The sequence below is a fragment of the Castanea sativa genome, chromosome 4, assembly GCF_040712315.1.
Source record: "Castanea sativa cultivar Marrone di Chiusa Pesio chromosome 4, ASM4071231v1".
Classification (NCBI taxonomy): Eukaryota; Viridiplantae; Streptophyta; class Magnoliopsida; order Fagales; family Fagaceae; genus Castanea; species Castanea sativa.
The window spans coordinates 6787024-6808509 of record NC_134016.1 but is presented as its reverse complement, the minus strand read 5'-3'; the positions used below and the strand labels follow the sequence as shown (position 1 = coordinate 6808509).

At 35.2% G+C, this 21486-nt stretch overlaps 1 protein-coding gene and 1 long non-coding RNA gene across 2 annotated transcripts; both read right to left on the bottom strand.

Annotated features, from left to right (window-relative positions):
* Positions 1 to 10263: 10263 nt before the first annotated feature.
* LOC142631903 (uncharacterized) lies at positions 10264 to 12679 on the bottom strand. The gene is made up of 3 exons (XR_012843677.1): positions 12521 to 12679; positions 11518 to 11585; positions 10264 to 10597 (listed from the first exon to the last, which is right to left on the bottom strand). It is a non-coding gene; the product is annotated as an uncharacterized LOC142631903 (long non-coding RNA).
* An 827-nt stretch (positions 12680 to 13506) lies between these two features.
* On the bottom strand, positions 13507 to 20877 carry LOC142632373 (uncharacterized). The gene is made up of 5 exons (XM_075806796.1): positions 20432 to 20877; positions 19384 to 19537; positions 16299 to 16898; positions 15191 to 15305; positions 13507 to 13688 (listed from the first exon to the last, which is right to left on the bottom strand). Exons 1-5 carry the CDS (start codon positions 20875 to 20877, stop codon positions 13507 to 13509), a joined length of 1497 nt encoding a protein of 498 aa, XP_075662911.1.
* Between the last annotated feature and the right edge of the window lie 609 nt (positions 20878 to 21486).

Sequence of the window (21486 nt, the reverse complement as noted above, 5' to 3'; positions counted from 1 at the left end):
TATTCACATAATCATCTTCCAAAAGTTTGGCATAGATGCTAACAAACACTTTGTTATCCTTACGATTATAGAATGAATTACCCTTGGTTTCCTTTGAATATCCTAAAAACATGCATACTTCTGTTTTAGCTTTCAACTTATCAGACTTCCCTTTCAACACATGTGTTGGACATCCCTAAATGTGAAGATACTTCATACTAGGCTTGCGCCCACTCCACAATTCCTTGGGTGTGTTAGGAACAGATTTTGATGGAACCAAATTTAAAATATGCATAGTAGTTTTTAGTGCATATCCCCAAAAGGAAATTGGTAAGTTGAATAACTCATCATGGACCTAACCATTTCCAAAAGAGTCATATTCCTTCTTTCTGCTACACCATTTTGTTGAAGAGTTCTAGGTGCAGTTTATTGGGATACAATCCCATTCTAAATTAGGTAATCCTTGAAATCCCCAAGAAGGTATTCACCATCTCGATTAAATCGAATAACCTTTATGTGTTTACCCAATTGATTCTCAACTTCAGCCTTAAACTCTTTGAACTTTTCAAAGGTTTCGGACTTCCGCCTCATTAGGAATACATAACCATATCTTGAGTAATCATCCATGAGAGTGATGAAGTACTCATAACCACCTTCTGCTTGGGTTGACATAGGACCACATATATCCGTATGAACTAATTCAAGCAATTCTTGGGCTCTTCTACCTTTTGCATTAAAAGGTCTTTTGGTCATTTTACCTTCCAAACAAGATTCACAAACTAGAAATTCATCAAAGTTCATGGGCTTTAAAAGTCCATCTTTGATTAGTCTTGGAATCCTATTTGAATTAATATGACCCATACGCAAATGCTAAAGATATGCATCATTAGAAGGAAACTTTCTCTTTAATGATTTTACATGAGAGTTACTATATAATTCAGAATTGTATAATTCATGCTTATCAGGAGTTAAAATATAAAGACCATCAACAATATTTTCAGAACAGATAAACATTTTATCCTTCTTTATTACAATATTGTCTTTCAGGATAACACAATATCCATGTTTACCTAAATAATTTGTAGAAATTAAATTCCTACGAACATTAGGTACATATAGACAGTCTTCCAATAGTAAAACTCTAGAACTAAAACAAAAATTAAACACTCTAACAACTACAACTAGAATTCTACTTCCATCTGCTAAGGTAAGAAACAATTCTCCTTCATTCAGCTTTCTAGTCTCCTGGAACCCCTGCAAAGAATTGCAAATATGATTAGTATAACCTAAATCCACACACCAGGAATTCGTGGGATTCTGTACCAAACATATTTCAAGAAGAATGTGCTTTTCATATCCTTATTCTTGGCAGCTTTTCTCGCCAATTCCTCTTGGACAATTCCTCTTCCAATGACTTTTCTCGCCACAATGGAAACACTTTCCTTTGGTCTTCTTTCCCATGTCGGTAACTCCTAAGGAAATTTGTTTACCATCCTACTTAGTGAAGTCCTTCTTCTTTTTCTTCTTACCCTTGCGTTTCGACTTAGGTTGAGAAGTAGAAGCTTCACCCATATTGGCTTCAACACTAGAAGTACCAAGGATGCCTTCCGCCTCTACCAATTCATTCAACAATTCAGACAAAGAATAAACCTTTTTGTTCATATTATAATTCATTCTGAATTCCTTGAATGATTTTGGTAGTGATTGGAGTTTCATATTCACTTGGGATTTTCCATCAATATCGGCACCTAAAACTTCCAATGTATTCAGATTAGAGATCATTGTAAGACAATGCTCCCTCACTGAAGTACCTTTAGCCATTTTGGTATTATAAATTTGCCTCATGGTTTCTTGCCTTGCAGAACGGCCTTGCTCACCAAACATCTCCTTCAGACTTAGCATAATGTCCGAAGCTAATTCTACATCCTGCATTTGATACTGTAGAACATTTGAAATAGATGCTAGGATGTAGCACTTAGCCATCTCATTAGATTTCTACCAACGATCATATCATTATTTTTTCTCAAGAGGGGCATCTAATGAAGGAAAGCTAGGACATGGTTGAGTAAGAACATATTTGTACTCTTCAGTAGTTAAAATAATGTCCAAATTTCTTTTCCAGTTAACATAGTTGGATCCAATCAGTTTGTTTTGATTAAGAATAGTAACAAGTGGGCTAAATGATGCTATGTTCAAATCTGAAAACAATAAACATGAATATGACAAGTAAACTGGACATTATCAATTTAGCATATAAACATATAATATGAAACCTTAATAAAACTATAATATAATTTATGCAACGACAACCTAATCCAATGTTTATAATTCCTTGGTAGCAAGTTTATTATAAACACTATGATTGATTGAGAACTATTCTCATTATTAGTGTTATCATAATAACTCTTATCAAACACTAATAATATATCGTATTACCTTTGGCCTCTAAGTAATAATGACATAGGTCCTTTGGGAAGTTAACATTATACTTAGTCTAGTGTACACCATTATCTAGAATCATGTGTAGCCACATTTCATCTCCCTATATAGTGTTTAAACTTGTAGTACCATGAAACAAAACACCCTCCTTTGGGATCACAAGGCATATATGCCAAGACGAGGTGCTTGTCCACACTACTTTAAATGGGTAAGTTCAATCTCGTAGTACTATGAAATAAACACCCTCCTTTGGGATCGTGAGGCATATACGCCAAGACGAGGTGCTTATCCCATACCACTATGAACCAATAATGGAGGCTGTGAGATCCAACTCTTGTATCTCTCTCCCACTAGATGTTTCAAAATAAAGGTTTTTAATTTAAAACATGTGTAAACAAATTACACATAGCCTTGCTCTTTATATAGGTAAAAAACACTTAAAGAAAATTATGGATCCACAGTTCTCGATCGATCGAGAAAAGTTCTGGCTGCTCGATCGATCGAGAAAAATTCTGTGAAGCTCGATTGATTCTCAATAGATCCTCGATCGGTCGAGAAAACTTATGCTAGTTCAATCGATGCTCGACAGATTCTCAATCAACTGAGCGTCGTGAATTTTGAATTTTCCTGAATTTTTCTAAGACAGTTTTTTAACATTTTCATGAACAAAAACAACCATCATGTGAACATAAGGAACAAAAATTGATATCAAAACTGAATTTCATTAATGCTATAGCCTTAAATTTCAATTTAACATACTTAAATTCAAATTTAAACAACATCATAACATCAATATCAATTTTTTATCAAACAATAATTTCAACAACCATGTAGAAAACTAATTTCTAACAACATGAAACTATTGTCACTAATTCCAAAACTCATAAAGCATGTTATACATATACGAAAATGAAAACCGCTTTGATACCATTTGATGGAAAATAACATGTTTGTATCTCATACAAAACATATGCAGCGAAAAAATAACAGATCTACTTCATTTGCTATTGATAACATGCACTATCTAAGTTTCAGAATTAAAGAACAAGAGAGTGTACCTTGGAGCGGTGAATTTCAAAACCGAAGATCAGAAGCACTTAGGAACACTTTCACTCTTCACTCTAATTCCACTAACGCCCAAGAAGTGTGGTCTCTCAATCAGTTTTCCAAGAGAGAATGTCAAAGTGTCTAACACTCACATAGACACACCACTTCACAATAGTGTTGTTCCTTAATGAAAAATTTTGTATGTTTCTCTCTTTGTATCTAACTAATTATCTAATTGGACTGGCCTTTTGGGCCTTTCCAATTGGGCTTAAGTGTGTGGCTTGGAGTGGGACCAAAAGGGACCAATAAGACACTAGCTCTAATGGACCTTGGGCTTTTCTATCAACTCTTGACAAGTCCAAAGTTACCATTAATTATATTTAATACTACTATAAAAAAATATAATTGCATTCTAAGCCTTATTTATAAATTAAATCCCAAGACTTTATTGTACATGCAACTCCTTCATAAAATATTCGTAGTAATACAAAGTCATGAATGTAGACTGCCACTTTGTAGATTACTACATCTTAATTCCTTAAGTCCCTGGTTTAATCCTTTAAGTTATTCACCATATATTTATGAAATCTAATTCCATAACTATATACTTTAGTAAGTCTTTAAACTTATCTGAATAACCAAATACATTAAACTTATCCCAAGGGAATATTTTGTATCTCTGTTAAGAGACTATGAATTCCATCTTAAGAATATATGTTCCATCAACACTAAATGTGGTTGCCCAACATACTGATGTTTTGACCGTAACTTTAGTTTTCATTCCTGATATATCAAAGCAATCTACACTTCATGATCAGGTCCATTATCCTCTCAGGATTACGAATTCATGTAAATATAAGTCGTGAGTTTTTATTCATTTGACAGTCGTTAAAAGAATAATAAATCTCACAAGGGTCCAGTTCAATATGTCTTAACTCTTGAGACATATCAACATAGCAACTAGAAATCTCCATTTCCATGATCAAGACAAATCATCTTAGTTGATATGTTATAGTCTTCGTAGAGTTGAAGGCTGATGCCATAGAGAAGGATACTCATCTTGACCACCTCCAGAAGTGGAACAACGAGTTGAGTACCCTTCTCGAAAAAGCTAAGGGAAATGCAATTGCAGATTTTAAGATGTCCAAACAATTCACCAATTTAATGGATACCAACTATGCAGCTGGGTTTGAAGATTTCAGGATGGACGCCATGGAGAACTTCCCTGAGATTGACTTCAGTTCTATCGAACTCAACCTTGGTGGGCCTCCTACAAGATCCCTCCTCCAGACGAGTTCAGAAGACATCAATGTAGAGGATGATACCACTACACAGCTACCTCAGGACGACCCCAATGCTGACGCCCCTCCTGCCTGAAGACGAGACTTTAATAGTTTTCTTATTCAAGTGTTTTTTCTTTTTCTTTTTCTTTTTATTTGGTCCATTGTTTTGGACCTTTTAATGTAGCTCAAGTACATTTACTTCATCCACAGTTTTAGGATGAGCTTTCAAACAATTTAGCTTTACCCTTTTCTTGTTAAGGGTTTTTGGGCGTAGGTCGTCCACCCTATAATTGATGAATGAACATTGTTTCCTTTAGTTTTTCTTTTACTTACTAAAACATGTTATATGGACGAATGTTTTTGGTATCCAAGATTTTGATCAGCCTTGGCTCATCCATAATAAGGGTTTATATATGATCAGCATTTTTTCACCATTCTTTAAATTTTCGCGAGTGTAACTCGTCTTTGTGAATGGTAATGGTTCAGCTTTATTCATCCTTAGACTTAGTAGCCAATTTTGTATTATCCATAGTCTTAAGGTCCAACTTTTTACTCGTCCATAGACGGGATTGTTCTAGCTGGTGTCCTTAGCCAATGGATTAAAGATTCATGCACGCGTTTCTCGTCCATGAGTTGGACTAACATGTTTAAGGCTAAACCTCTTCCATTGTTTGGAGGAACATACCTTACCAAGAAAAGATTATAGACGTTATGTCTTAGTGTCCAGAGAATTCACACGCCTTTGGCCTTTGCCTTCTCGTCATTCATTTTAAATAATAAAAACAATATGAAAGCTAGAAATTCAAACATTATGCTCATAACATAAATACTGTTCATAGACGAGGCATATGCTTAGAAGCCAATGCCTTAGGGAACTTTGGTAAATACATAACTTCATCCATACACCACATAGCTTAAAGACTAATATAGTTTTAAGGAGTAAACGCAATATATATCATACTATATATCGTACTAACAATACGTAGATAAAACAAACTCCAAGCTCGTCGATGGTGATACTCGTCCATGCTGACGTTTCACTAATAATACCTCCTCAGGTGTTCAACATTCCAAGGATGCTCCAACTTCCTCCCGTCCAGGGTCTCCAAGTAGTAGGATCCTTGCCTTTTGCAATTGATAACCTTGTAAGGCCCTTCCCAATTAGGTCCCAATTTCCCATGGGCTGGGTTCTTGGTTGCTAAGGAAACCCTCTTCAAAACGAGGTCCCCTATATTGAAACATCTGGGTTTTACCATTGCATCATATTGCCTAGCCATGAGGTTTTTGTACCTCGCTGTCCTTTGTTCCGCATCCATCCTCACATCGTCTATTAGATCGAGGTTTAGGCGAAGTTGCTCCCTATTTTCCTCGCTTTGATACTTCATCACCCTATGATTGGCCATATGTACCTCTGCAAGTATGACTTCTTCACTTCCATAGGCGAGCTTGAAAGGAGTTTCCCCTGTAGGGGTTCTCACTGTCATCCTATAGGCCCACAAAACACCTGGTAGCTCATCTGGCCATACACCCTTTGCCCCCTTAAGCTGAGCTTGATGATTTTTAACAAGGATCGGTTTGCCACTTCTACCTGACCGTTTGCTTGAGGGTGGGCAGGTGAGGAGTAATGATTCTGAATTCTAAAGTGCTCACAGAAGTCCCAAAAAGGTGCGTTATCAAATTGTCATCCGTTGTCCGATATCAATACCCTGGGCACCCCAAACCTGCACATAATATTCTTCCAAACAAAGTTCTTGACATTCTGTTTGGTGATTTTTGCTAGGAGTTCTGCTTCCACCCACTTAGTGAAGTAATCAATACCAACCACCAAATACTTCATCTGCTTGGTTCCAAGTGGGAAGGGACCTAAGATATCTAATCCCTATTATGTGAAGGGCCATGGGGCCATCATTAGGGTGAGATACTCTGACGGCTGTTTGGGAATATTATTGAATCGTTGGCATTGATCACAGACTTTGACGTATGCCTTGGCATCTGCTTGAAAAGTTGGCCAGTATGACCCTAAGCGGACGACCTTGTGGACGAGTGATCTAGCTCCTGAATGGTTTCCACATGCTCCTTCATGAACCTCTCTCAACACATAATTTGCCTCATCCTGGGCTAAACACCTTAGATAAGGCTGAGAAAACCCTCTTTTGTATAGTACCTCGTCCATGAGGACGTACCTGGCTGATCTAACCCTGAGCTTTCTAGCCTCATCCTTCCCCTCTGGAAGCCTTTCGTCCTTCAGATATGACACTATTGGGGTCATCCAATTCTCTTCACCTTCTATCTGTTGTACTTTTGGAAAATCTATGCTTGGCATGTATTGAATTTCATCAAACTCGTCCATTGCTTCGTTCGCTGAGGCTTCCTTTGCTAAGGTATTTGATTCCATGTTCTCTTCCCTTGGGATTTGAATGAAATCAGCTTCCTTGAAATTCTTCACAAGGCTTATAACCCTATTAAGATACTTCCTCATTCATTCTTCCTTGGCTTCATATGCCCCATTTACTTGGCCCATGACCAACTGAGAGTCTCCCAGGACAAGTATTGATTCAGCTTCCACAAACCTAGCCAACTCTAATCCTTTAAGAAGAGCTTCATACTTAATTTCGTTGTTAGTTGTTTGATATTGCAGACGAACCTTATGCTTCAATTTATCTCCTTCCGAGGATTGTAAAACAACTCCTCTTCCTCCTGTATGTCGTGTAGACGATCCATCCACATGAACAACCCATTTCTTACTCTCCTCCATCTCGTCTGATTCATCATAACTCGGATTAAATTCCACAATGAAATCTGCCGAGGCTTGAGCCTTTATTGCATTTCTTGGATGATACCTGATGTCAAACTCACTGAGCTCGACAGTCCATTGGATCAATTGTCCTGTGACTTCCAACTTGTTCATTGCCTTCTTTAGCGAATGGTCCATCATAACATTAATGATGTGAGCTTGGAAGTAATGTCTCAACTTTCTGGAGGCTATTATTAGTGTAAAAGCCAACTTCTCTATTGGTGGATATCGTCCTTCTGCTCCCCTAAGTGCTCGACTCGTATAGTACACAGGCTTCTGCACCTTCCCTTCTTCCCTGATCAAAGCTGAACTTACAGTATGTAGAGTCACTACCAGGTACAAATACAATTCTTCTCCCAGCACAAATGGACTTAGCAATAGAGTCGCGGTAAGATAATCTTTAAGATCTTGAAAGGCTTTTTGACACTTGTCCGTCCATTCGAATGCCTTTTTAAGAACCTTGAAAAATGGTAAACATTTGTCAGTAGCTTTAGAGACAAACTTGTTAAGAGCATCAACTCGTCTAGTAAGAGACTGGACTTCTTTGATATTTTACGGAGGCTTCATATCTAGTATTGCTTGAATCTTATCAGGATTTGCCTCAATCCCTCTGTGTGAAACCATAAATCCGAGGAATTTTCCTGGTGAAACTCCGAAAGTGCATTTGCTGGGGTTCAACTTCATGTTGTATCGCCTGAGTGTGTTAAAGGTTTCTTGCAAGTCGTCCAAGTGCTTCCCCTCATCCAGACTCTTTACCAGCATATCATCTACATAAACTTTCACATTCCGTCCAATTTGTGGACGAAACATATGGTTGACCAACCTTTGGTATGTTGCGTCTGCATTCTTCAGACCAAAGGGCATCACTTTGTAACAAAACAAGCCTTGACTGGTGACAAAGGAAGTCTTCTCCTGGTCTGCCTCGTCCATCCTTATCTGATTGTATTCGGAGAAAGCATCCATAAAACTCCGCAACTTATGACCTGTGGTAGAATCCACCAATTGGTCAATACGCGGCAATGGATAGCTATCTTTAGGGCAGGCTTTGTTCAGATCGGTGAAGTCCACACACATCCTCCATTGCCATTAGCCTTTTTTACCATTACTACATTGGCCAACCAGTCTGGGTAATAGACTTCTCAAATAAATTTTGCCGCAGTCAACTTCTGAACCTCTTCTTTAATGACATTGTCTCTCTCAAGAGCAAACACGCTTTTCTTCTGTCATACAAGCTTAGAGGAAGGATATATATTTAGACGGTGGGTAATGACACTAGGGTCTATACCTGGCATATCCTTATGACTCCAAGCAAAAACATCAATACATTTCTTTAAGAACTAGACGAGATATTGTTTTGTCTTCTTTTCCAAATCCGCTCCAACCTTGGTATACCTTTCAAGGTTATTTTCGTCCAAGGGAACGTTTTCCAATACTTCAGTGGTCTCTGCCACAACTTTCCTTTCCTTAATGTTCATCGTCTGGACCTGTTCGTCCATGGCCAACATGGCCAAGTAGCATTCTCTTGCTGCTAGTTGATCTCCCTGCACCTAGTTGATCTCCCTGCACCTATCCTACCCCATGCTCCGTAGGAAACTTGATTGACAGGTGGTAAGTAGACGTAATTGCCTTCCAACTATTTAAAGTTGGTCTTCGGATTATGGCATTATAAGAGGATGAACAATCTACCACAAGGAAATTCACATCCTTGGTTATTTGTTGTGGGTACGTCCCCACCACCACAAGTAATGTAACAGTGCCCACATGTTGTACTTTCATTCCTCCAAAACCTACCAAGAGCGAATTCACAAGACGAAGTTGATCTCATCCAAGCCTTATTTGTTGAAAAGCAGGATAATACAAAATGTCTGCTGAACTTCCATTGTCCACCAACACCCTCCTGGTTGTATAGTCAGCAATAAGCAAAGTGATAACAATGGCGTCATCATGAGGGTGGTGAACTCTTTCAGCATTCTCGTCCATGAACATGATGGCTTGTTCGTCTGTGTCCTTTGTCCTTGGTGATCGTCTAGAGATTTAAACGTTCTGCACTACCTTCAGGTATGTTTTCCTTGACTTGGATGATTGCCCCATTGAACCTCCTATGATAACTCTTATTTCTACGAGCGAGGGTCGTGATGACTCTTCGGCCTTTGCTTTCAACTTCTCGTCCTTGTGGTCTCGTCCAAGAAAGTTTCTCAACTTTCCTTGCCTAATGAGATTTTCTATCTACTGCTTCAAATCAAAACACTCGTCCGTGTCATACCCATAGTCTCTGTGGAAGCGACAATACTTGTTCCTATTACGCTTATTCGGGTCTCCTTTCATTTTCTCTGGCCACTTCAAGGATGGGTCGCCCTTGATCTGCATAAGCACTTGCTCAAGTGGCATGTTTAAGGGGGTATATTGCTGATTCCTCGCTGAAGAACTTGCCTTCTTGCTAACTCTGTCTTTGTTCTCTCCTGCTCGAGCCTTCTTTTGACGAGGACCCTGCTCAGGACGATGGGGGAGATCTGTTTCCATTCTTTCAGCTATTTTTCTCTTCTTGGCTATAATTGCTGTCACGACCCAAATCTATACTTCAGAATTTAGAGCACGACCGGCATGTTAATATCAATTTTACCTCAATACTAACATAAACCAACCTAAACTGAAGGTGCTTATCAAGAATTGTTTCCTGTATTCCTGCTTATTTTCTTGCATAAAAGCCATAATATACAAAAATGATGAAAACCTTGAAAATTCATTTCATTTGAACTTTGCAAGATTACCACATGGCTGAAACTTTAGGTATTCATGCAGTTATTACATAGCTAAACATTTAGCAAAAACTCTTATTTACAAACGCAACCCCAATGACATACTACTAGGATTCAAACCAAACTAAGGTTCCGAATTACATTTGTTCTCAAAGGATCAAGTACATCTTAATCCCTCTTATACAACAAAAGAGCTAAACTACTATACAACAAAAAAGACTATACAATCTAACAAACGAGAATCACAGAAACCTTGTCACCTCTAATACTTTCATTACTTCCAGGAAAGAACCTGTGCACTGAAATATAATAGAGTGAGCTGCAAAGCCCAGTAAGGTTTTAAGCTCCATGGGCCTTTGATAAGAATGCATGTAAATCAAATATTTAATGGATATGCCAGCTTTGATAAAATAGCCTTCATACTATTCATATTGTTCTTAGAATAACTTATGAACTTTCAGATGGAATTACTTCATTTTCCTTTCATATAATAATAAAAGGACATAATAAGGAACTTAAATATAATTCAGTAACCTTATCTTTAAATTAACTATAAATTACTTTAACATAAACTTTCCATCAGACTTATAACACATTCAACATGCTTTCTTTTCATCATACTTTTCTTGTAACTTCTAAATAGCTTAATAACTCATTTATAATACATATTAGTTAGTCCAATTGTAAGTCTGTCACAACTTTGGGAGGCTTCCAGCACATAGTGTCAGGCATCCAGCATTCTCCACAATGCTAGGTAATTCTAGAATCATATCATAATACATACTTTCAACCATGGGGGTAGGTTGACATCCTCCACAAGTTGGCGATTACCAACAAGGGCGGGTATAGCAGAGCCAATCCCAATTTCAATGGCCAATCAAAATCTCCATGGAAATACCAGTACTATAATCCCTACTAGCTGAGTTCAAATCATAACAATGGAATAACTGAAAACTATATTTTCCAGATACTAAACTTTTACATAAATATTTCATAACAATAGCATATCCATTTCATTTTTTAAACATTACGTTCGTGATGTGAGTAATAGCATCAATATGCTAAAATTATCGTATATATAGGATTCAATAAGTCACGAACATAAATCTTTACTTAAATCATGCTTATATGTAATATCTCTAATTAAAAGGTTTTGATACATAATAATTTTCTAAATAGTCCTTATACTTATCAAATGCACATGTCACATATCCCTTACCTGAAAACAGAAGCCACAAGAGATTTGTACAAGAGGAGCTCCAGTGTCCATGTTCTTGCTCTCGTCACCTAAATGAAAGACCAAAACTTATTATTAACAACTCTTCCTAAATATATAAACGTATACCTCAAACACAACCTAACTCTCAAACTTAATAAAATCTTAATTCCCATCACATAGAGTTTCCCCATAAACAAGGTACAATCATCAAACACATTACATACCAAAACATAGAGAAATCAAAGCATAAAAATTCATCTATGATCTAAACATACCAAAAGATAAGCACATTAAATTATAGCTCAAAACATTCACCCTAACTTTAAAATTAAATCCACAAAGTCAGAGTTTAAACTTCACTGTTTACTGCTCATTTCAGCAGCAAATGTCTCATTTGTAAAATACAAATGGGCTTTCTAAACACATCAAAATGTCATGCAATTTTACAGAGCTACTCCCCTGTATGTCTAGTATATACCGTATCAATTTTAGAGCCAAAGTATAAAAAAATGATTTATTAAAAATCTTACAAGGAAACGTGCTCAAATCTGTCCTGATAGAAATTCATGCAACTTAAAAATTAAACCATTATTTTTGTATTAATCCAAATGCAGTGAGACCACTTCCATTACAACTATATGTTTCTTAGAATTCATAAAAACTACTCCTAGCATCCTAATTCATAGAAATTGATATAATACAGAATTTGCTTGTTGTAAACCCCAAATCTGTCACAGTGACAGCTTCAGTGTATATTCTTACAAAATCCTCAACTAAAAGCAATTGGTCTTCATTTCATTTGGGTATTTTTATACCAATACTATAAACATTAAGATACATCATTAAGCATCCAATAGACCATAACACCATCAATCTTTCAAATTACTAAAACAGAATCACAATTTCGGCTTCTAAAATCAGATTAGAGAATAAAGTAGGAAAATAAACAAAAAAAATTATACTATCAACATACCCAAAATTAAATGAGGTTTTGATTACTTACCCACAAATTTTGAAGCTGAAACTTTAGTGTTAGGCTCTTAACTTTTTCTTAGAGAGAGGTACATATTGTTTTGGTGAGAGAGGGAGAGAGAGAGAGAGAGGGTGTAGCCGTGTAAGAGCAAAGAGAGAAAGAAAACAAAGAAACAAAGTGAAATGAACCAAGAAGCTTCTAGTGCAGCAAAAGAAAGATAAGGAATTGACTTTGAGGTGGGGCACGTGTATGGCAAAGGAAAATAGTAGGTTGTGACTCACCTTTCCACTTTTGTTTTTAAAATTAACTTTCTACCCCTTAAAAACTTATATTTCTAGAAAGGTACAAAGAACAAGATAACTTTGCATTTATATCCTTAACTTTTTAAAACTTCTTTCTATCAATAAAAGAGTATATATCTTTTATAATATCACAATAGCAAAGTTTTTATGCACTTAAAGTAATTAAGATAATAACAAGAATATAAACCCATAAATTAATTATGCCATTAGGTTGGGATGTTACAATAGCGTCCTCTATATTCATGAAATTTTGGGCTGAATGAACGATTTTGGCCATGGTTTGAGGCTCTTGCTTGTAAAGCTTGTGGATGAATAAGTTAGAGTTCACTCCATTATGGAAGGCGGCCAATAACAACTTGTCATCCATCTCGTCCACTGATAGGGCTTCCTTGTTAAAATGAGTAATGAAAGACCGCTAGCTCTCATTCTCTCCTTGTTCAATGGTCAGCAAACTGGACGAGGAACGTTTGTGCCTTTGTCCTCCAATAAAATTATTGACAAATAACTTACTCAACTCTTCAAAGGAACTTACTGTGTTCAGAGGTATTTTGCTAAACCACACTTGTGCTGGTCCTTTGAGGGTGGACGAGTGTGGTAAGAAAGGCTCTACACATAATCTCGTCTGGAACCCCCTGAAGATGCATTGTAGTCTTGAAAGTAGCAATATGATCGAAAGGGTCACATGTCCTATCATACAAATCCAAGGAAGGCATCTTAAACTTCGGAGGCAAATGATGACCATTGATGGAAGTCGTGAAAGGGGAGTCTGTACGATGAACTAAATCCTCTACGAGATTTTCCCTTCTCATGTTCTCCCTTATCTCGTCCATGACCTTCCTCATCTGATCCATCTCCTTCTCCAAGTGTGGCACCCTTCGCGACATGACGCCCCGCGACTGAATTTCAAGCACTGTATGCTCAACATTTCCTCTATCTTCCTGGCTTAGGGCCTGCCCTTTTGCATATCTTTCACGATGTTGTCTTCTTAAGCCAATCTCCTTGGTCAACTCTTGGTTCTGATGGGTTAACTTTGTCATAGAGGCCGCCATAGACTGTATGTGTTGAATGGATGGCGGTTGCATGACAGGTGCTGACTGGTGATCGTGGTAGGGATTACTAAAGGCATCCCTACCTTCCTAATGACCTGGGCTGGTGGCCTTGATCTTGTTCGAACCATGTAGCCTTTTTGTTGAAAGATTAATTGTAAAAACAAATCGATCTTCCCATAGACAGCGCCAACTAATGTTATACAGTAAAATTAGTAGACTGAATGCTTCGGGCAATGATGAGAAAAACACTTGGAAAACCTGAAAGGAAGAACACACAATCAAAGGTGACTGGGGAGGACCGGCCAAGAATCCTCCGATGATTAAGTCAATATTTCTCTTAGTTTCTGGAATTCTAATCTTTTAGGGAAAAAAAAAAAAACTCCCTTTACTTTGGTGTGGATGAATGCTTTATATAACACTTGAAGCGGTTACTTGCTTAATAACTTCCCCTATTATCGTGGAGGTCGAAAAGTTCAGAGTTGACTTCCATAACTGCCATGAAAGTTAAGTTGTTTGGCCTTATTTTCCATAATTGTCATCAGGAGCTGTTTTGTCATAACGAACCTTAATTTTTACTTATGCTCCAAAATAGGGACGTGGGGTTCGTCTAGGGTCTGTGTAGAGAAACTTGCTTGGAACTTATGGAGGTCGTCCAAGCATCTTCCTGCACAGACGAGCATTTTACAATGTTCGCTTTCCCGTCCTTGTCCTGGACGACCGTCATGGACAATATTGGAGTTAGTGTATTTTATCATACCACATCAGTATTCACTCTCTTCTCCTAGTGTTCTTCCTTTTGTTTCTTTTTCTTTTCTCCCGGTCCTCTTTTTTAGTTCTCTCTCCTTTCCTTATATACTTCTCCCTCCAGCACAGGGCCGGTTCAAAAGGTGATGCAATTGATGCAATCGCCTAAGGTCCCCAAACAAAAGAAGACCCCAAATTGTTAAAAAAAAAAAAAAAAATTATATATATAATATATTTATCTATATATTTTAAATTAAAAAAATTTAAACACTTCTATTGGTTAATGAAATGCATTAAAAATGTCCCATTGTATCTAAAATACAAAAGATTAAAGAGAAAAAAAAAAAAAACAAAAACAAAAACAAAAATAGTCAAACTCAAGCTAACAAAATTAAATTTTAAGGGACAAATTTATTAACTCATTCTTGAAATATGCTAAAATCAAAATTAATTAAAGAAAAATTCATTAATAATACAACATAATTGTCTTAAAATATGCTAAAATAAAGATTATAAATTTCAAAAAAAAAAAAAAAAAAAAAAAACCTATCATCTCTCTATCTCTTTGCCTCTCCGCCTCTCCATCTATATTCTCATGGTCTTACCTTTCTTTTCTTTGTCTTCATCTTGATTCTTGATTCTTTGTTGATTCCAACGTACCAGTCTACCAGTCACAACAGAGGTGTTCTTCTTCAGTTCTCCCCCAGCTCCCCTCTTTCTCTGTCTTTCCAAAACTGAAGACTCAGAGTCTTCTATTTATTTAACTTAAATTATATATATTTTTAGTTTGTTTCACAGTTTCATTGCACAACTGTTTGATGGGATGGGACACGTCTTTTGCATAGCTTTTCTGCCCTTTTCTGCCATGAGAATTCACAATTGATTGGACACGTTTTTTATTTAAAACTTAGCCGTAGGATTAAATTCAATGGATGATAGGAGTAGTGGAGTACAAGCTGGACACTTTTTCACTTTTTTTTTTTTTTTTTTTTTTGAGGAGTACAACCCATTGCCCACAGTTATAAGTTTCTCACTTTTTTTTTTATCTGACAGTTTATTTATTATTATAAATTATTATACTAATTAATAAATTGATATGTATTAAATCAACTCATTTGTATTATAGTGATACTAATTTATTAAATCATACATTAAATTAATTTTTATTTGTGCAGGTTTAAACTTTAAAGTGGTCAAAGCTTTAGAAAAATTGCAATAACCAAGTTCTATTGTTCTATGCTTTAAATTTAATTTTAGTTAAATTATCATTTTTAATATAAATTGTGTTTTATTTATATATAAATATTTTCTCATTATAAATGTCTACTAAAAAACATTTATCCAGATATGAAAAACTTTTAAAAAAGAGAAAAAACCTCATTTAAAATTTTCACCTAAAGCCCCAAAAATTTGTTGAGCTGAACCTGGCTCCATAAGACCACACAACCTGCTATGTCACTTTCTTTTGAAGGATACTTCGAAATTCAACTATTATTAGAAACAACAATGTGACAGTCTCAAGACTCTCAACAATTGAGTTTGTGAATGGCCTCTACCCATGCAGGGACAGATTAAGTGAAACACAAAAACCAAAGAAATCACCACAACCAAACTACCCAGAACCCATATTTGTGTACTGGAGAGCTCCTTATATTTCAAATCGTATAGTGAGATCGGGGTCACCATGGAGACTGCAGTCATATAGGTAATTACCAGGAATGCGAGAGTGGTATATAGAGCTATTGTCAAAAGGCCCATACAAATCTTATTCTTGACCGGGAATCCACTAATTAGTAAGAAGGTGACAATGACTGATGCAATAAAAGAGATAGCGTTGAATATTGCGAAATAGAAGTAGTACAACGGATCGATAGAACCTACAACTGACGTTGCAGCATCAACTTTGATGTTATAACCAGAATATGCAAAATGATCAATATAATGAGTAACATTTCCACTTTGTGGCCAAACACCGCCTGGGGGGCTAGCTGCCTGTTGGAAAGTGATAGTTGTAATCACAGCAGCCACTACCATTATATAGCCACGATTCTCTTCCACCCAATTACCGCAGTATTTCAAGTGTTTCAACAAATTCTTCCACCATTGCTTCTCTGATTGTGTTGTTTTTGCTGATTCACTTGGATTATTCACTCTTTCAATCCTAGCACCGGCATCCAATAACATGTTGCGAATGGTAAAGCTATTGAAATCTTTTGGACGATTCTCCAACATTTTTAAGGCAGTAAAATCCTTGTTGTTCCGGGAATCTACTTCTTTTTTCACTTTAGTCACCAAAAGTAAGTATTTTACTGTCTGCAAATTAAAGCTTAAAGTGTTATAATTTTGAAAATATTTGTTTTTGAGAACCATAACGTAAATATCAATGCTATTTAGATAGAGAATTTCTCTATTAGCAAAAAAGAGATTGTGATATATACAACAAATGCAGAAAATGGTTATTAGCCGGAAGCAAGTCAATGTGGGGTTTTAAAATCCTGCCTGCACCAAAAACGGTAGGATTCTAAACTTGATACAAGTTTTTGTATATTATCTTTTGGATTGCGGGTCCCTTCTCATCTCTTCATCTCCTTAGGAGAGAATTTATAAACACAATTTTTGTGATAATTTTAATGTGACAGATTGTGAATTGTGTAGAAAAATTTGTGGACACAATTTTTATGTTACAACTTTTGTGATAACAATATGACTATGAGTAAAGGAAAAAAGTAGTGAGTTTATGTGAAAATAATTAATAGCCACTCCTATAAAAATTGTTGCAAAAATTGTGACCAAAAAAAGAAAAGTTGTGGTCCTAAAAAAATTCTAACCAAACACATAAAAAAGGATGTTGATTGTCTTAGTCTCCTTTTGTATACAATAGGTACACATCATGTGTCACAATTTATTAAGTATGGATATTTTAAAACAATCTGGACATCCAATATGAAAGTGTGAATAATATTGTATTTACGGAGTGTATTTGTGAAGCAATAATTTTATTAAAAAGTATGATACTTTTGTGCATATATTCTAGAAAAACTAAGATTGTCTTGTTAAAGATGATTTTATAATGTACTATCGTTTGTTAATAAACCTCTTAATGCCCATTCATTTTGAAAATGATTTTGAAAATTTATTATTATTATTTATATTTAAGGTTGTATCTAAAAAATAGAAAATTTAAAAGAATTATATTTTAAAAAGTGTGTTTTGATAAATGCCAAATATGAAAGTGTAGTTTTACCCAAGGATGTTTTGTATTTTTTTTTTTTTTTTAAAGAAGGATGTCTTGTACTCAAAAGTTAAAACTTTGTATTTTTTTTTTTTTTCTCTGTTTAATGAACTCGATCATCTTCCAAAGCCACGTGATCAAGTTGTTACTTAATTTCTTCAAATAAAAAAAAAAGCGTGTTTGTAATGTACTAATTTGTTTTATTTTTTCAATAGCTATAGTGTTGATTCAAAAGGATTTTTATTGATGAGATGGTCCTGTTGTGAATTGGGGCAAAATCAAAATAATTACAATGGTGAATACATATGATAATGATATTATTTTAATCAGAAATTACCACTTCAATAAATTTTAAAAATTTATGAATACTAATATCACTGTTATTTTCCAGTTGTTATAAGTCCTTTGGAATCAAATATAAGAGGAATATCGTCTGAAAAACCAAAGAAAAAACTAGGAGGTCAATTCCTTTATAAAAAAAAAAAATAGAAACCAAATCTCAATTATAAGACTAATATTAATAGAATTATAAATTCATTAAAAAAATTCTTCTCTAATTAACTATATAAAGTTATTGGAAGCTAATATCACTATAATTAGACCATAAATTAATTAACTATAGCTAATATAAAGTCGAAATCCTTGCAACTCTTGGATATATTTTTCACTGAAAAAACATCAGAGTAGATTATAAATATTTTAATAATTTTAATTAATATTTTACATACTCAAAACATTATTACAAATTCAAACAAAGATAGTTAATCACAATTGGCACAAATTGGCTTATCCAATAGTAAAATAATTAATTTTGTAGATACTAAAAATATTTAAAATACAAAAAAAAAATCAAATAAATATACAATATGCAAATTTACGTGATTCAGTTATGGACCTATGGGTGCTCATGAGTAGGGGTGGCAAAATTGGACATGACCCGCGAACCCGACACGACACGACACGAAATTAGCAGGTTATGGGTTGAGGCTTAATGGGTTCGTGTCATATTCGGGTTGACACGATGAACCCGTTTGATAAACGGGTTGGGTTAGGGTTCAACCTATGGAACCCGTTTGACTCGTCTGACCCGTTTAATTAAATGAAATTTTACCAATATACCATTCAAACTATAGGTATATAAACTTATTAGTTGTTGTAGTTTATTTTCTTCGACGTATAGTGATTGATTATTTATGATATTGAGATATGTTTTAGTTTTAAATGATTATTTGTGATATAATTACTCATTAGTTCTAAAATTTAAATTTAAAATATTTATTTGCTTGTTTTTCCATAGATGTTTTTCTTCATTTTGATAAAATCAGATAAACAGGTCGACACGACTGACCCGTTTAATAAATGGGTTGTGTTAGGGTTGAGGAATCTTGACCCGTTTAATAAACATGTCGGGTTAGTGTTAACTCGAATAGTCGAATATGTATGAGTTGACACGACACGAACTCGATACGCGAACACGAATTGCCATCCCTACTCATGAGTGGGGGTAAAATGATTTTTACTTAATTTATTTTTGCATGTATATTAAAGAAATAAATAAAAAGCTACCTCAATTTGTTTTTGCATCACAGCTAAATGCAAGATAGTGTTGCCATCATCAGAGGTTTTGAAATTGAGAAAATCCCTATCGTCACTCAAGGATTTCACCAATAGGTTCAAAGCCTTTAATTGGTTGTACTTAACACACAAGTGCAAAACAGTCACTACAAGAAAAAAAAAATCTATTACAATGGAAAAAAATCGTTACAATAACTACAAAGTCGTTGCAATAAGATGTTATTGCAACGACAAAAAAGTTGTTGCAAGCCGTTGTAATAAACTCCAAGGCAATAGGTTAATACAACAAAATAATCTCATTGCAATAAATCCTAAATATTACAACAAACAAGTTGATGCAATAACTAACAAATAACTTTGTGGCAATAGCTTATTACTTCAGAGGTTTTGTGAAAAATGTCATAGCTTATTACAACAAACAACCTTGTTGCAATAGGTTAAGTTTTTTTTTTTAATAATTTGTCTATATTACCCTATCTTGCATTATACACATTATAAGATAATATAAAACATTATATTTAGGAACTGCAATTTAAAGATACAAATTAAATAAATGCAAAAGTCAAAGTACTCCAAATTGATATGTCCAAGAACACAAATATATACATAACTTGTTTAGTTTACAATCAAACACATAGTTTCAAAAGTAATATACACAAATATATACACAACTTGTAAGAAAAGTTCCCTTCAAAAAGTGAGATCCATGCCTGCTTCACAACCACTTCATTGACCTCCACCCAATACAATTGAAAAAAAAAGAGTATAAATTGAAAAAAAAAAAAAAAAAACATGTTTGCAATCTATATATGTCTCAATAGAAGCTAAAAACAAGAAAATATTTAACCAATAGACTAACAAACACCAAAAAATCAAATGGCATTCAGATTACCAGTGTTAGACTCCTATAAGATTAATATAATGCAACGCCTATATTAGAATTGAATAATACCAAAATTGGAACATATATATTACTCCAATTATTTTTGTTGTTGTAATAGTACTTGTTGTAATAGGTCTTTTTTTTTTGTAGTGAGTCTCATTCCCATCAAGTACAACTTGAACTGAATCAAGTCGTGCAACGATCAGCTTCTCCACAACTTCAACTCGTCCTCTCATTGCTGCATAGTGGAGAGGAATTCTTCCATTTTGATCATGAAACAAGCATGCATCTTCATATATAGTTAATAGGTTTTGAACAATCTCTACGTGGCCCTCAGAGGAAGCCAAATGAAGGGAACAATGTTTGTGGGAGTCCAATTCGACAGCTAGGAGAGGATTTTGAGTTAAAAGAGTTTTAGTGAATTCAAGGTGGCCAAGCAAAGCTGATATGTGTAATGGGGTTTCACTAAAAGTGGTCAAAGAAATTTTATGAAGGATGTGTGGGTCTTTATCGATCAAACTTTTCAATGTGGTTGTACAACCAATTGCTGATGTGTTGTAGACATCAACAATATCATCTCCTCCTTGAATCGTTATTTCCATTATTGCATCATCTCTACACCGACTTCCTAGTGTCTTGTGAAGCTCTATCATATCGTCATCTTCATGTCTTATTTGAGTCATTTCCATTCTCTCTCTCTCTCTCTCTCTCTCTCTCTCTCTCTCATTTGTGAATTGTTATTACAGAAAGGAAGCATATAAATAGATGGATGGTCCACTGCTTGAACAATACACTCTCATTGTTGGACGACTATGAAATTTCATGGTCAATAGCATATTTGAGAGAGAGAGAGAGAGAGAGACCTGACAAGTGGAAAGGCCGAACCTCACACATTTCCTTGAAGTAAAATTTGGTTTGCTGTAGGTGGAAAATTATTGAATACTCCGGGAGTACAATAAATGCGTACTCCTTTCTGTCATATGAATTGTGGGTTCCACTATGAATTTAATTAGTAGGACTCACAATTATGTGAGAGAGAGAAGTATACATTTATGGTATTTCGAAAGTATCCAATAATTACCCGCGGTAGGTGAGTTCGAAATAAATGTGATGAGTATTATAGGTTATGTGATTAATTAATTATTTAGTGTTGGATGGTCTTTTCTTCAAGTCCAGTTTTAATTTCTTATTGCCAGTTTGCTTGAACTTTT

What these genes read in the sequence shown, in the direction of transcription:
- LOC142632373 (XM_075806796.1), bottom strand. Translation starts at nt 20,877, where the DNA reads ATGGAAATAACGATTCAAGGAGGAGATGATATTGTTGATGTCTACAAC. An exon ending in GTTGTACTTGATGGGAATGA is followed by an intron (nt 19,538 to 20,431) that starts GACTCACTACAA and finishes TTTTCTTGTAGT; the next exon opens with GACTGTTTTGCACTTGTGTG. An exon ending in TGATGCAAAAACAAATTGAG is followed by an intron (nt 16,899 to 19,383) that starts GTAGCTTTTTAT and finishes TTTAATTTGCAG; the next exon opens with ACAGTAAAATACTTACTTTT.